The sequence below is a fragment of the Syngnathus typhle genome, linkage group LG14, assembly GCF_033458585.1.
Source record: "Syngnathus typhle isolate RoL2023-S1 ecotype Sweden linkage group LG14, RoL_Styp_1.0, whole genome shotgun sequence".
NCBI lineage: Eukaryota > Metazoa > Chordata > Actinopteri > Syngnathiformes > Syngnathidae > Syngnathus > Syngnathus typhle.
This window is the reverse complement of record NC_083751.1, coordinates 9,246,916-9,264,093: the sequence shown is the minus strand read 5'-3', so window position 1 is coordinate 9,264,093 and position 17,178 is coordinate 9,246,916. Positions and strand designations below refer to the sequence as shown.

At 44.1% G+C, this 17,178-nt stretch overlaps 1 protein-coding gene across 4 annotated transcripts in view; it reads left to right on the top strand.

The window, feature by feature from the left end:
• The first annotated feature begins 3,922 nt into the window (after positions 1-3,922).
• Positions 3,923-17,178, top strand: part of tgfbr3 (transforming growth factor, beta receptor III) — a 28,031-nt gene continuing 14,775 nt past the window's right edge. Inside the window, exons 1-4 of one of the 4 annotated variants that reach the window (XM_061296815.1) lie at positions 3,923-4,164; positions 5,982-6,032; positions 6,257-6,429; positions 13,932-14,125. In XM_061296815.1, coding sequence (XP_061152799.1) covers positions 6,366-6,429; positions 13,932-14,125 — 258 coding nt within the window. In that variant the 5' untranslated portion in view covers positions 3,923-4,164; positions 5,982-6,032; positions 6,257-6,365. Of the gene's footprint in view, positions 4,165-5,981; positions 6,033-6,256; positions 6,430-10,430; positions 11,507-13,931; positions 14,126-14,588; positions 14,609-17,178 lie in introns of those variants that run through there. The other 3 variants (XM_061296814.1, XM_061296816.1, XM_061296817.1) reach the window with 3 other exon arrangements.

Genomic DNA, 17,178 nt, shown 5'->3' with positions numbered 1-17,178 from the left:
CAGACTTGAATGAGGAATATTAACCTTCAAATGCTGCTGTCCAAAGCATTGTCAAGGGACATTGAAACAGACTTGTAGAAGACATTTCTTGTCAATCACACTAGATGAATGATGGGCACTTTCCTTTAAATGCTGTAATTAAAAAGAATAATAACCGTGCCTCCATCTGCATTTTATTTTGAGGTTGTAACACCATCTGGCACAATTTACACATTTAACTGGACAAGCGAGAAGTCATTGAGACGTTTAGACTATGCGCTTGATAACAGCGCCCTCATCTGGCAGTATTTTGCACTCCAGGGTACTGCAGTACAAGATTTGAATTTATATCGACAATAAGTGATCATATTGTGAAAATATCAAGTGGACTTACTTGTATGATACGTTTCTTGTCATTCAAACAATTTGATCCTTGTCTGACCAACTTTGTGAAATCCTCATCATCGTGTTAGAAAGTTGTAATTTGGGATCTTGATCGCAGTGAAACAAAATTACCCAAATTATTTTTTTTTCCAATGAGATGATTAAAGTAGAATAGTATGTGAAATTTCAAGTCAAACAAACTTGATGAAGGATGTCCACAACCTGTTAATTGCTCTTCTATGGGATATCATGTTGACCCGAATTGAGGGTCCAGTCATCGAGTATTAACATGTGATGGCCGCTAGGGGGTACTATAGATGAGTAATTCTTCACCACTGCTCTTGAAGAATTCGCTTGAGTCGATATTAAATCTGCACTTTGTCTCTCACTGATTAAAGAAGCGTCATTAAACATGAAACATTTGATTGATTGAAGACTTTTTACGACTGTGGATTATTTTTTTTGTCTCGTGCAAGGCAGATGTTATCATGAATAACCTTTCAAAGAAGCAGTGAGCGGTGCACTCAACTCACCACACACGTACACACACTCACTACTTTGACAGATAGATGGAAAAAAAAAAGGCTTCAAACTGTCAAAGACAATTACACGTTTCAAATTTAAAGCAACCACTTAATTGATAAAAGTCCATTTAGCTTAATGCAAACAAACAATGCAAAATGCTATCAATGGGCTAACGAATTGCATTGTTGTCATAGTCTTGTAACTTTTTAAGCAACAAATATTTAAACACAACCAGTGGAGCAACACATGTAAACAAACGATAGCGTTCTTTATCCTCTGCAAAAAAAAAAAAGATAACTATTACTGTGACTTGCTGGAGTGTTACGTTTTCCCCTCGTGGCCAAGGTGCACAGTACAAACCAGGAGCAGCACACTCAACATTGAATCCTAACAAGCAATATGGCATGAAGACCTTAGTGTAGATTTATTAACACGCTGGATGACTTTGACTCAAGCATGTTTATGAGCTTGATTTGCGGTATAGGAAGCGAAATGTAGCATAAGGATTCTTACAAAAGCGTCTGAGGTATTCCGTCGGCATGCGCTTTTGCTTTTCAAACACTTAGAAAAAGGAAGTCCGACTTTGAATATGACGCCGCTTTTGATTTAAGGCAGGAAACGCCTACGGGGACTTTTACAACAATGAAAGTCAGCTCATCTTTCCTGCTACTGACAGAAACTTCAAGCGAGACACTGTCTGAGTCCTTTTAAAGGCTACAGAGGCCACGAACGACTGAGGCCCGCTGGAGACCAACTCTAACTCTGTGGAAATGACTTGTTACAATTTGGGGTTTCTGTTCAGTCATCAACCTTTGTCCCCATTCTCTGCTCTCGCTCGCAATTCCCCAAACTCACACTATTGGCAATTTACTGTCATCTGTCTGGAATGTGTTTCAAAATTTGATAGCAAATTGGACAGAATCCGGGGATCTTCTTTGAAGAACTCTTGGAAATGGTCCAAATGACCCTAAATTGCATTTTATACCAAAATGATAGATTCTTTCTTTTCAGATGTGGATTCTTAAAACGTTTTTGTGGGTCACCTCATGAGGAAGGAACATGCTTACCAAATTAGTTTTTGCTGAGTGAAGCTGATTTTTGTGGCTGCAAATTTTCTTGTTTTCTGGCATGCGCCGCTAAACATGAGAGACATGTCAAATTTCATGTTCATTGGAACTGGCTTCAACACCCCCCTCCACACACACACACACACACACACACGATTCAAAGACCACAAGAGCCAGCCAAAATACCAAAATAATACCAATTTAACCAAAATACAACTACTTCAAACCAAAATGGCCTGTTTTTTTATTGTTTTTTTTACATGTATCTTTCTTTTTTGTGGGTCTAGATATGCCTCCAAAATTTCATGTTGCCAAATGAATTTGACGGTACAATTTCCAAAAAAGAATTGTTCCATAATTGGTCGCTGTCGAACAAATTACGAAACACTTGCACATTTTTATCAGAGAAAAATGTGTTGTGTATGTGAGAGTCCTCCAAAAAGTGACATCTGTGGCCTAAAAATAATGACTGGCCCTAATAAATAATAATTTGCTATCATGAGCTGTCGTCGTGACAGAGCCGCTTCGGCTTTGACAGGCTTCGCCATCCGCTGGATGGGAGCCTCAACTCGAAGCCTCGCCTAATGAAACGCGAAGCGGCGGCGGGGCACTTTCATCTCCCACCCTGACACGGTGTAAATAAACACACTTTAAGTCTGACATGCATATGGATGAGATGGAAGATAATTTGATCCCTTTGAGCGCTTCCTTGTCAGCGTCAGCATTCCTTCCTCTTCTTCTTTTTTTAATGCGTTTGTGTGTTTTCCACAACAAAAGTTTCCTTCCCTCTTGTCTCGTTAGTGCCACATCACATCTCGCGTGACATTTACCGTGTTCCCTTTCAACGTGAATCTGCCATTTCACACGAAGGTATCACTCGGAGCACGGTCGGGCTCTTGCGATTCGAAGGAGGAATGAAAGCGCTGTGTCGCTGACAATTTCACATCACAGACGTATGGAAATGACCAAAGGCGAGTGACGGATGATCAGGCGTTTGTTGTCTGATGTTGTCTCAAAGCTGCTGCTGCTTCTTCTTCTTCTTGGTCCTTTACAACCCAAATCAGGAAGATCAGCAAACGCTGTCGAAAAGCACAAAGGATGTTTGCATCGTTGTTTAAAAGCCCAACATGACATTTTGACGACGGTTTTTTTTTTCGCATAAAAAAAATGTAATGCCGGGCCATGCATCTGGTGCCTGGGTGCTTACCGAATTCATTCTCTCGATACCCCAAGTGTCAAACCACCACTGCCTTGGTAGAAAATCTCTGGGACACCTGAGAATCCTTGGAAATTGCCAAAATGATCTGACAGTGGCTGCTTCACTCGTTACACATGGCTGTCCTCCACCTTTACGCAATGACAACTCAACATTTTTCAAATTTAGCATCGTCCGTCTTCTACTTTCATCTTTATTTCTGTAGTTGTCCCTGGAGGACAGTTGGTTCTGCAGCTGAGAGCAAAAACAGTCCAGTACAGAAAAGGACCGGGGAGGGACACTTAAAATACCAGGATGGAATAACACACTGTTCTTCCCACAAGAATAACATTTTCTTTCTAAAAAGAAAGGAAAAATTAGCGGTGGCGATGAAAAAATAGATAAATAACTTGATTTGACCTGGTAAACAACAACCAAAACTTTAATCTAGAAAAATATGACTTAATTGTCCCAGCAACTTGTATTCTGGGGGGGGCAACTTGATTTTATGAAATAAAACTTCTTTTATGATCATTACTTTTTTCCCCCTACTCAAAAATTACTTTTTTGGGGGGGGGGTGAATAAAAATACTTTACAATTTGATTCTAGAAAATACCTTCTTCTGTCCTTGCTGGATATTTTAAAGAATGCAAACCACCCCCAAAATTGCACTACAATCACTTGAGTTGACTCAACTGACAGATTTGAGTACACTCTGACGTCACCAGCGACCGCCCCCTGTGATGGGGGACTCCTCGCCCCCTCGCCGCGCCCCCCTCAGATAAGCCCATCTGTGCTGTAGGAAAGTCAGCAAAAAAGTGCGGAAAACTCCGGTGCGAAGGAAGGACTCCTGAGTTTTTGTTTTCTCCACCGCTATTCGTGTTCCCTCCCGCATGCCCGCAGAAGTCGCTTCATTCTCGGTCAAGTAGGGACCGTCGTACCCCGGTGAAGGAGAAGCTCCGTTCGCCGCCCGCGGAGCACTTTTCGCGGACGTTTCACTTCGTTGACTGGAGGTACGCTCCGTTGCTCTGTCAAAATGTCCACGGTGGAATTTGTTTGTGTGTAAAATGTGCTTATTTGTGAACAAGCAACTACCCAACGACGTCAAAAAGTGTCCAAAAAGTTCATTTTACGTCTTTATGTGTTATGAGTCAGACGAGTGCAATTTGGAGCTTGACAGTTTGTTGCCAAGTTATGCATCCTTCCTTATTAGTTAAGTAATTATGATATTTGTTATTTATGAGCAATTCCCTTTAAACTTAAGTTCTTTAACAGATGTCATTTGGGAACCCCATCATGCGTTGTCAAACTCACTGGCCACTTGATTAGGTACACTCACCCAATACAATGAGAATAAATGAGTGTGTAATTCTCACCAAAATACAACACGCTATGTAAAAACTGTGTACATTCATCCATGTCCAAAAAATATATATATTCACACTAATATACACGGATTACAATATGGAGAATTGTTGTTTTGATAGAACTTTTGCTTTAGGTGTCCTTGAGTAAAGTAGCAGAACTCAACGTAATTTGCCACATTTTTAGGTTGATTTATTACATCAGCCTGTACAGTAGATTTGAAATTATGAACAGTTCCCAAAAGCAGTTAGTCATCAGGTTTCCGCTAGAAAAGTTAAAATATGTCAAGAAAAGCTCACTAGAACATCCACAGGTGTGTGTTAATGCCCATTTAACACGAGTTTCAATGTGATCGCTTCATTCCGAACAGCCACACCCCCAGCTGTAAGAGGGTGTGCACACTTGTGCAACCACATTAAGTCTTTTTTTTCACCTGTGTAGTTCAGGGTAAAACATTTTGAAGTTATTTATCTTGGTTTGATTTGTATCTGTCTGTGTGTGGTGGGCGGTGAAGAGAAGTCAGGTGAGGTGATTTGAGTGTTGACCCAACAAGAAAAGCTCCAGAACCCAAAACAGAGCTTTTTTTTCTGCCCCCCTGTGTTTAAGCGTACAGTGTTAATGTTCAAACTGCGCCTAATGTTACAGCAGCATTAATATTGCAATCCTACTCTTTAGAAGTAAAACCTCTGTCTCTTTTTGATGATCACCCGCCTATGCTAGTTGACGGTGTTACCTTTGCTGCTGCAGCGCCGCCTCTCCGAGGTGAACCTCAGCAGCTCCACTGGGCTAGACGGAATGGTCAAGTGGGAAGATAAATCACGAGCAAGTGGCTCAAAACGTGTAATATTTGTCACGATCCTCCAAAATGACTTCTCAGGCTGCGCAGCTGGCGCGCGCTGAAAGCCTCTTTTGTCCCGCGACTGTTGGTCCAGCCGCAACGCGCCTCCACACTTGGACGCACCTTCCCGTTTTGGCGCACCCCCACGCTTTGCCGCTTCCCGACGCGGTTCGCCGCCTGACAGATAGCGGAGGGTCTGTTGCCACGTTCCCCCACGTGGCACCAAGATGTAAAATAAACTAGGCATGGTTCGATATGAGTTCAATTCTGGCGATATGATTACTTTGAGCAGAATAGAAAAGTCCCAGAACGTCATAGACTAATTAAAGTGATGCCGCACGTAGTGTGGTAATATTGACAAGCATATATTCTTTATCCTCTGTGAAGAACAAGTGGTATTAATGCAGCTCACTTAGAAGCTGGCACCGTTTCTGTGTATATTATACTGCCTCAGGTGGCCGAAGAGAGTAGCACAATGTCCAGCAAAAATGTGGCAAAAAAATTCATTGACCTTTAACCTAACCTAATAAAGTGTCTGTTTAGTGTGTACAGTAAATCAGATTATTGATTTATTTTTGGTCTGTTTTTCAGTAGATTTTTACTTGACAATGATATTTTCCTCTAAAGGGAAATTTTGTGCGGCTGGCGCACCAAAGGAGTGTTGAACTTGTCACAGAGGTGAGTGTTTGAAGCCTCTCCTCAGCGAGAGTGTGTTCATTACTGGTGGCATTTTCCCCCTCTGCTTTTGAAGTGTGCACGACCTTCAATTAACCTCCTCGGTTAATCCCCGCTCACCAATCTAGCACTTCCCCGGTCGCCTTCGGGGGGGCCTGAGTTCAACCAGCACCCCCCTCCTTCCTTCTCTCTTAGCGCTGCTTGACTTTCTCCTCTTTTGTTTGCAGGGCTGACTTCCTGCAAGCAGGCCTCTTGGAGAAGGGAGAGACGGAAAAAGAGGCTTTTCCGTCCACTTCCAAATATTGTCCGTGTATTGGAGGCGGCCAGCTCACGACAATGGCCAGGAGATGCGCCCTCGCCTCGCTGTTGCTTCTCACAACGTTGGACTTGGCATCTGCAGGTACGTCATGATCGAGTCATTATGCAAGAACAGTGACGTTTTCGAGGTTCGAGATCACTACGCCCTCGTACGTGACCGCACTGACAAAATAATGACATAATAGGAAAGCTCTCATTTGGTGCTGATGAGAAAATATGACTCAATGTGGTTTGAGATTTTTTACTTCCGTGATGCTGCAAAAATTTGAAAGTTTTTGGAGGTGAACGTGTTTGACCGAAACGTATTTCATGTTTTGACAGTGAGAGAGTGAAAAGGAAAAAAACGACACACGCAACACATCGTGGCTTTGTTTGCCCTTTATAACGATGACATCAATCTGTGGGATTTCCCACACTCTCTCCCGCCACGCCTTTGTAGATAGCGTATTTGTCAGTTGTGTAAAAGGGGATTTACATGCGAGAAAATGCTGACACGGCAGGGTCGAGGAGCACGGTCGGCGGGGCCGGCGTGCCTCGGCGCGATTTACGACCTCCCGATAAGACGAGGGATGGTCAAGCGGCGGACAAAGATGAACGCGAGGAGGTCAGAACGCTCCCAGTGGTCGTGAATAAAAAGCTCGCGATAATGATGTCAGACGTGGCCCGGACCCAAACCGCACTCAGTGGCTTTGAGGAATGTGCGCGTCGTGACCTTGGCTGTACAGAGAGAAGCTTTTTTTTCTGCTTGAATGAGAAGATCTGTGCCGCGCGCCGTCCATCCGCCGTCACCTCGACCTCATTACGGAGCTTCTTCTTCTAATCACAAGACGTCTTTGTCTCTGGACAGCGAAGGCTCCATCCGGTCGGGCTCAAACGCTTGATGGGTTTCGGGCCGCCTCTTGCGAATTTAATGCCAACATTACTTTGTCTTAACATCCTAATTGTGTATTTTTCATCTAATATGTTTTTTTCTGCCATTCTTTGTGTATTTTAACAAGAAAAGGTCAATTTTAAAAAGTCGCTTTTATCCAATACAGTGCGCTGGCTTCCTTTCATCTGCTTTCAACGCGGCAATTTGGCGTCTCGTAGGAACGCGTGGCGCGTCTGCGCAAGCGTTTCCCAACTGGCCGCCGGCCGCCTTGCGTAAGCTAGCCTTTTCTCTCGAAGCAACGCAATCCCCCGTCCCATAACTCTCACTATGGAGCACCTCTCCGCCACGGCACGACTCTTTGTTGATGGATATATTGTAAACTTTTGGCCAGACTTTGAGCTTTGCGGGAAAATGAAGTCGTGCGGGAAAGCCGCCAGATATTCAAGCCGGAGCCGCTCGGTGTGGGAATGGAGCCGAGCGTTTTCACTGATCCTTGAAGTCCTGCACAATATTGTGACCTGTGGACTTTTACGAGGAAAAGAAATTGATGCTAGATTATATGATTAAATGCGGTCGCTTCTCTTGCTTAGAATTTATAAACAGAAATAGAAATGAACACCAAATGAATAGAACAAATGCACAGAGGCCTTCAGCAGTCATAAAAAGTACATTTGTAATCATTTTAGCAACAGAAACCAGGTTTTCAATCTTGTTCTGACCTTCGGAGAGGCGAGAGCTTGGGACTGCGTCATTTCTGAGTAACAATTCTTGGCTCCAAGTAGAAGAAAAACAAAATATCCTCTTAGAGATTTAATCGCCAAATAAAACAAAAAAAGTGCCTTGTGGTCTTTTTTACGAGTTGTGTTTTTAATGATATCATCATGGTCACGTGACAGTAAGAGCACACGCACGACAACTCGCTCGCTTAATAGCTGCTGCAGGGAGGAAGGATTTTGACTCCAAAATGTTACATTAGTGATTTCTTTATCAGAATTTTAAGCAAACGTAGCATCAAGTCGAGTACAGAGAGAGCAACTTGGTCTTAGCTCTGTTTTCTATTACACGCTGGGCAAGATAGCTTCATTGAAATGGCATAACCTTAGCAAAAGCACTTTGCCTGTTGCGTTTGAAAGGATGCCAATGAATAGTTAACTATTTTCTAAATTGGCTAAACTCACTCGCACGATGGATAGAAATGAGGACTATCTCTGGAGGAAGTTGCTAGCCCAATTAGCTTAGCTGGCTAAGTCATGTAGTGCTGAGGGCTCCCGCTATTACCATGTTAACATTTTGAACAAAAAGTGGTTTGATTTATCTTGGCTATTGTAAAACTTCAAGTTGGAGAGTTTGTGAAGTGAAGACAAAGTAAGTCGTCCTCTTTAATATCACACCCGCCAACTCCCTCCCCTTGTTGCAGATTTTTTTCTCTCTTCTTCACGATGTTGAGAAACACAATGGAAAGCTCACAATCGCCAACAGCTGTCTCCCATTACTGACTCTGACTTCACTTATTTTTACGCCCGCTTACTGGAACCATAGACGGAGGGACAGAGCAAGCGAGAGTGAGAGAGGAAAGGGGGTGGGAGTCAGCGGAGGTCCGCAGATTTGCGTAAGCGAGCTCTTAAGAGGAAGGCCGGCGAGATACGAAGACAACCGGGAACAAGATAGCGGTTGATGTTGCAGGCAGAAGAGCGCAGCGGACGTGTCGTGTGATTCGCGACACCTCTCGCCACCTGGCTCATACGACAGAAATAAACACAACACCTTGAAATCATCTAGAGTTAAAAAAAAAAAATCCCAAGTGTCTATAACCTTGGAAACGCCTTTGTGACACTTGTACTCACTCACTTCACACCATAAAAAAAGCAAGACTGGCTTTTGACGGCTAAATAATCAGTTCAAGATATACGTAAGAACGAAGAAACGGCATGAGCGATTTGAACATTGAACGTCAGTTTACAAACTGGAATTTCATGAGTTTTATATCAGTCGTGTCTCCTCTCATAGTCATTTACGAGCCGTGATAAGTGCCAATTTGCATAATAGAAATAAACAGTGACGAGAAGAATGGGCAGACAAGTAGTCCAAGTGTTATGTGACACGAGGCAGCAGGGGGGCTGGCGTTGGGGCCTCCCTGTCAAGATAAAGTCTTGGCCTGAGCTTGACAATGTAAACAGCCCAAAGCGTTGCGCCTAGCGACGTCCCAACATCTGCTCGGCCCGCTGGAAGAAACGCCGTTGCCGCTGCCGTCGATTCGAGTGCGGCGACCCATCCCGCCTCCTCCTCCTCCCGCCCACGCCGCAACTCTCCGGTTACAGCGCTTGCACAATCTGAAGCCTCGCGGCGGTCCTCTCCAGATGAGCCTCGGCAACCGCTCGTGGTTTTGGCAGAGACCGGGAAAAGAATCAGACAGAAAGAAAGTTGTTTGCGCTCCAAAAAAGAAAAGAAAGCGGCACACTTTCACCAGACGGACGATCCCTTTGCGAGTTTGCGGTTGCGCAATTAAAGTCGTTAAAATCAGAAAGAGACTGAGGCTCTACTCGGATTTTGTTAGCAGGCCCGCTCAAGATCGTTGGTTGAGCCTTTTTTTTCAAGCAAAGTGGAATTCAGTATTTTTTTATTTTTAAGTAGCCCAAGAAAGCTGAAGCTACTAATGTCTTCTTTCCCATCTCCATTTTCTTTAACGGTTGACCTTTCATTTCATTTCACTCAAGTTGGGGACTCGCAGGCCTTTTATTGACATAAGCGTGAAGGCTTTTTGTCCCGCCCTTCTTTTCTTTCTCCTGGCGTGTTGGAAACGTGCCAATCTAAACACGTCACACACGTCTTTACTAGCGAGGAGGCGCGCGCTAGTCAAGACAAACGCCAAGACCTCAGCCTTCACACTTTTTTTATTTTTATTTTAACAATGCCGATTCCGGACCACTCTACGAAGTTTTATGATGGCACTTGACCTAGTGGAAGTGTTGCCCCGACAATTTCATTACCTCCGCCAGGGAGGCTAATGCAACTATAGCGCAGCATCAGCAGTTTCATGCATCATATGGGATGCCCTTTTTCTTGTTGGCTTCTTTGTGTAACTTTATTGTTTTTAATTGTTTGTGGACTTTTGTTAACTAACCTATTGCCAGCAAGATTACCACCAAGGTAGCCTAGCATAATACTTTCAGAAATGGAAATAGTCCCCAACATGATTGTCTCACCCGTTCGTAGTTTTTTTTAATGGTTTTTAAATCATTCTTTTCTTGCTAAATAATTTATTATTATTGTTTGTTCTCGGTAATTACTTCTTTACACTTAGACTGTAAGGGTAGCATAACAAAAGTAATTTTGAAAAGGTACCCCTTGTTTTCATATCACGATTCTTCTCCCAGGAACGTCGTTTGTATTGTGTGCTTTGCTTGTTTAGCAAGATGACAAGAACAGCACAGCATTTGTAGTTTTCCTCCTCTGCAGTGTGATTCACTCTTTCTGGTGGTGTCTTAGGAAGGACAAAAAGCGCCTCTCACCATCTGCGATGACGGATGGTGTTTTTGTGTGGCGTCACCCAAACAAAGTGGTCAGGCTCACTTGTGATTGACAAGCCAAGAAAGCGAATCGATGACCAACGTGAACATGACACTCTTTGTTTTGTAGCAACTGGCGTTAGCTTATTAGCAACAGTGATGTCGTCACCCCGCTGGGGAGAAGAAAAAAACCTAAGGACCACTTTGTCACTGTACGAGTCATCTAGGGAGGTTTGCTAGCTATAGCTCCGATGCTAAGTTAGTTAGCTGTTTGGTGGAAGGGCCCAAAGTTGTAGCTGTGGTTTGGTTAGTAGGTGCACATTTCCAATTAGATAGCAGATGCTAATGTGAGCTTTTTGTTAAGCCATTTCCCAATCTTTTCAGATGGCGCCAAAGCACTAAGAGAAGACGTTTGTGTTTTTATTGCGTAACTAAACCTCTCTGTTTTCTAAAAATGAGACACAGTCATGATGTCACACAAAAAAGAAAATCTTGTGCAGAAAAAGTTGAGAAAAACAAGATTTAGATGGTCATACGTGACTTTATTTACACATGAGGTCTGTCTTATTTGCCTTCAAATGTGTCACTCATTTTAGAAATTACGAGTTCCCTCATCGAGCAAGAGTGCACGCCTGCCCGCCTCGCTTCTTCCCCTCCCGGCTTCCGTTTCTCCTGTCTGCAGTTTGTTTTACGGCAGATAAATCCTCTTGGCGACGCGAACCTCCTTGCCCCCTTATAAAGGGCTTTGCTGGCTTCCTGGAGTAGCGGCTGCGGGTTCAGGGGTGAGTGAGCAAGGGATAGCAAGGGTTGCTGGTTATTGTGAGCTGGTTAAGAAAATACTTTTTTTAAACGGCAGGAAAGTGGGCAGGAGATGTTGCATTTTGCGTGGGAACGTTGCCCCGCGGTGCAACAGAAAAGGAGGCCAGAGGATCATTTTAATCCTTTGCGGGAAGTAGAGAGGAGATCTGTTGAACTTTGCAATAATAATTTATATTCACTGTAATTAAAGTGGCCTTATTAAGGATTTGCCCATTTGGACCTGCACTTTTGGGCCTTAACGTCTACTAGTAGTAGACTTAAACCTTCTTTTCATTCAGGAAAAAGAAATCTGTCCTAAAGTTTAGGGCTATGATGGTACTATACTATGCTGTGCTACATTTTGTTACATTGAAGCAAAACAATCAGGGCGCAGAGTTCAAGGCAAGTTTTTGCTTGCGCAGAGGGAGTGGGAGTGGACCAGCTTTTTGTGCATGTGTGTACGTGTGCGTTTGTGTTTGTTTATCTTGGGAAATGGCTTTGTGGGAATATCTGACTCGTCCCAAACTGGCACACACCAGCTGACATCACTTCCTGTTTCCAAATCTTGGCCGGGCGCCACCCTGTAGGAAGCGGCGAGTGTTTGGAGTCCCTCCTCGGTCCTCATATTCTGTGGCATCGAGTCAACGAAAAAATAAATCATCAGTACTCACAAAAAATAGATCTGTTATCTCATTTACTCTTGGGTGACGACACTTCTACTTTGCGACCACTACGCTGCTACTATACGACCGTTCCAAACTTGGCTCTATGCTATCATGACGAAGCTACTACTTAATTACCGCTGAGTTATTGTTAAGGGTCATTGGGTCCATGAAAAATCAAAGTCATTTTTTCATGGTTATCCTGATGCCGCAGCTCTCTATAAGCGGGCCTTCTAAACACGCCGACATGGGCTATTGAAGTGCGCTATGTGCCCTAATTAGGATCTCCAGCATCCACTTCCTGTGATCATGGCCGTATAAGCACGTGGTCCTGAATGTATAACAACAAAAGGATATCATTATCATATTTTGCTAAACATAATAATCCTTGTAATACTGCTTTGGTGTACACGTCTGTGTGTGTATTGCAAATCTCTCCATGTAGGCAGAACCACGCAAATAAACAATCACAGCACTGCAGAAAAAGACAGATGCCCACGGCCTGCGTTAAGGCGAAGAGAAAACATTAGCATTGTGTTCTCAACAAAAATGGAGGATGAGGAGAGATTAAAAAAAAAAAAGGCTAGTGAGTGGACTGAAGCACACGCTGGCTCACGCTGGGAGACTTGAACATTGAAACGGAGCCTCAAATCATTTCCAAATGTTGCAACCTCGGCGTGTTTTAGGTAAAGCGAGCGGGGCCTCTGTGAGCGCAATGTTGCTGGCTCAAACACAACATGTGAAAGAAAAAAAAAAAATCCACAATGTCCCCCACCTGACCACAGACCTCGGTTGTTTGTTGACTCGCTGAAAAATCCCAGCGCCTCATTTCTGCGCTAACCGCGATGTCTAAGTGGGTCACGTAAAGACGTCGCGGCACCTTTGCGGCCGATGAGGAGGAAGTGTCACGTCATGTCACATTCAGCGTGAGCCACTGTCACTCTCGGTTCTCACGCTGCAGTTGATACGTAAATAATCTCTTTGCTTATTTGGAGAGTGCATGTGTGTCATCACTTGGAAGTTATTTTTTGGGATTGCTTGTTTTTTGTAACATACGTTAGATTGCATTTAATGGGTGGGAGTGTCTGCTGTTTCTTTTAACAGTCTGCATATTTTTCTCGTGCTGGATGGCTTGATTGGCGGTTGGGTTTTTTTTGTCTTTACTTTTACCTTATGATTTTTTTCTTTTGTTTTCTTTTTAAATGTACTCCTTTTTTCGCCTTTCGATTTTTTTCTTTATTTCTGTTGTAATATTTCTATTCATTGTTTTTCCTTTTATTATTTTCAAATCATTCATTTATATCTATTTAATTTCATTTTTTTCTCTTGGTTAATGCAGTTTAGCACATATACTAGATCCATTTCATTATTCTGATCCACATTATGCAGTCTTGGTTTCAATTCAGCGCATTTTTATGGCCTTTTTTTTTTGCGGTGTGAACTCATTGGTGGTGCTTGTCAGGTCTCCAAGGTAACAGGTGGCGCTCGAAGCTCAGGTGCAGCAATGAGGAGAAAGTGACGCCTCGCTCGCCTCAAGGGAAAATATGACCAAACAGCGCACTTTGGCAATGTTGTGTGTTTATTGCACATTAAACTGCCTGTAAACGCTCAGACTGTGTGACGCTACATTGTGTGGACGAGAAAATATGGCTGGCTTATTTGTTATTTTTTACTTGACCACACTATTTGCTTCATTTCTGACACAGCCCGCCGCAAACTTAATTCTTTGTCTTTTCCGCCATCGCAGGGCCGCTGTTTCGCAGTCCATGCGAGTTGCTGCCAGTGGGCTTGGCCCACCCCGTGCAGGCCATGAGCAAGAGCTTCACAGTCCTGTCGGGCTGCGCCAGCCGAGGCACAAGCACCCTCCCGCAGGAAGTCCACGTGGTCAACCTGAGAGGCACCATCCCCCTGAGACTCGGCGGCGGCAGCACCCCCGCGGAGGTCGGCCCATTACGTAACTTTTGTTCTGTGTGTTGTTTCTTTTTTTACGATTGTGAAAACGCAAATCATTTGGTCACTCTTGTAGAGCAAGGACAGTCCATTTCTTTCCCCATAATTGAGTCCTCCAGTCAGCAGTCATCTTTGCTCCGTGATTGCGTGTGGAAGTGGTGTCTGGCAACGGCTTGGAGATGTCCTCGAGGTGCTTGCGGCTGAGGCCCGGCCCGTTTGGTGGGGAAAAAAAAAAACCTCGTCCGGGCCTCCGGAACACTAAAAACCGCAGCAGCGCGCGACAGAGTGCAGATGGGAATTTGCAAACGCACGCCACACATGCGAGCTTCAGCTGCGACGTGTGCGGCCTCACAGCCAAGACGCCACGGCCGTCAGCAGTTTTGCGCGATGGCCGTCAACTTTACGGTCAGCAAGGAAGAGCTGGAACGGAGCCAAGCGCACGTGACCGGCAGCTGGCCCGGCGCCGCTCATTAGGTGAGAGGCAACACTCCAGCTGCTGGACTTACTGCTCCACTCGCCGTGGCCCAAGAACAACAGCGGCCTCACGCTGGAAATGTGCTCGACGCTCGACGTTGGGTGACGTGCGCTAACTGCGCTCTGACCCGCTTGCAACCTCCACAAACGGCAACGTAGTAACGCACAAGCAGCTGTTTTCATTCTAGCCAATCCCATCACTCTTTTGATTTAGGTTCTCGTCCTTTCAGTACTCCAAAGGCCGTCTTGCTACATGATGCAATACAAAGTATTTTGAATTTCTTAGCATTTTATTCACTCTCATTCGCCATTTGAATATGGGTCATGTGATTTTCTTATTATCCTGCTAACATATTAGCATTTGATCTGTTCTTGGACCTGAATATACACAAGGCATTATTTTAAATCCCTGTCGAGGTGTCGTGTATATATCCTGCGTGTAGCATCCTTTGGCTGCTTTGCTAGCTCATCCTACTTAACAAATACGTCTTTATGTATTCCACATATTAATGTCAACAATCAATTGACCGCCTTCATGACTAAAAACATTCTTTTTTGTTATTTTTACACACAATGTGCGTGTGGGTAGTGACCAGACAGTTTTTGCATTGCGACCGCTAAAGGCTCTTTTTGTTTGCAGACTTTATGTCGACTATTTTGGTCCTTTTATAGACGCTTCAGCAGTGACCGGCTGGAATCAAATCTCTTCTATTTTCTCTGCCCATCGAGTGTTTTTCGCATTTGTCTGCGATCAAAGTAACAGAAGCTGGATTTGGCCACGTCTGAGGAGCGAGAGCTCCAGATTGTTAAGGACCGCTAAAGCCACTGATCACTGCTAGGGCGAAGTCAAACGTTGGCCGTTTCCTCCAATTACTTTTGAACCGAAAAGCTTGTAAACCATCTCAAATTCAAACACATTGAGGGTAAAATAGGTACATGTCTAGAAGGTTTGACTGTCTCCTTAGTTGGACGTGATGGACGATCATTTAAAATAATTTAATGTAGCTGTTTTGTGATTGTTGTGAGCGTCAGTCTTGGCTCTATCGCTGCTTTGATTTTAATAGATTGCTACGTCCTGTGTGTGTGTTCCGTTGTTGTGGCTTTTTAAAGGAGTTGTGAGCAAATGACTGATTTGAATCTGTCTTTGTATTTTAAGGCCATTTGAAGGTGTTTGCGGCTACAGCGTGTACAATCTGACACGTTCCCCCGCTGCTGTTTGTTTGCATTTGCAGCTAAGCGTGCTGATTAGCATCAGGCAGCAGGTTAGCGTCAAGAATGTGGGCGGAGTCAGCGATAACGCCCCTCTTGCTCCTCCAGCCACCCGGAAAGAACCAAGATCCAGACAGACAAGATTGGTTGTCGGCTGCAGCAGACATTTTTTGTTTTTTTGCAGTAGACTAAATATCGTGAACCCGCTCCGATACGCAAACTCACCTGCTTGAAATCTCTTTGCTGAAAAACCACAAGATGGCGCCAAATCATACTGCTCTTTCTCAGCCGCCATTTTTAATGTAGTGTTCTTTGGGGGCATTTTCAATTTGAAACTATTAACGAATGCGATTCTAGACATTTTGGGTTGGGTATCTGCTTTTCGATGACAACAAGCTACTTGATGATTTTACTGTCCACTTATTTTTTCCGCCTCCCTTCATTTGCCCTCTGGTGTCTTCTTAAATGTTGAAAAAAAATCAAGCATACTTTAAGCCTTAAATTCCTCCCTCCCACTCAATCATCAGTCGATAGTGGGGAAACTCCCTTTTCCCGCGGGCGGTCGCCACAACAATAAGTTGTGAAATTCCTGTTTTTACCAACAAAACAACATTAACAAACATGAATGACATTTTTACTGCAAATAGAGTCCGAAAAGCTCATGTCGTCCTCCTAAGGATTGTACTTCCTGTTTTTGTCCCCATTCCATTTGGCTTCTCATTGAGCAACTCCTTGTAAACAAAGAACTTTGATTTGGTTCTCATGTGACGAATGCGGTTTAACTTTATGTTAGATTCTCACACTAGCTGCCATGTGTGTGACACTTGTTTTACGCTTGTGCAGGATGCCTGTGTGAAACTGTACAGCTCGAGCTATTTTGCAAGGTCTCAGTGCCAAAGGGGTGTGAATTGTGTTTACAGAACGCTAGCACCACTGGCGGGATGCGGAGTGAGTTGATTATCCGGCTCACAGCTGTCGCCCCCCCCCCAAGAGGAATTTCAATTTGCGTAACGCGATCGGTCTAGACGCGACCCGGGGCACGACCCTCAAAGTCTCCCGCTCGTTTACGCCAATGCAAACCGATCGGGCAGCCGGAGTCTCCGTAGGCGGGAACTCGCATGTCTCGATAGCAGCGATGGCAGAAGCTCCCCAGCTGCTGACCACGTTTAGTTTGAGTTCAACTTTTTGTGGACAAAGGATTTTTAATTGGTGGGACTGCGATGTTGAGTAATGCGATTGCTTTTATCATTTTTCTTTTTTTATATTGCGCATTTTTTGCACAAGGTACACACTGTGCTTCACATCATTAAAAGAACAATGTTTAAAAGGCATTGGTGGTTTGCTACTTCCCGTTTTGGCCT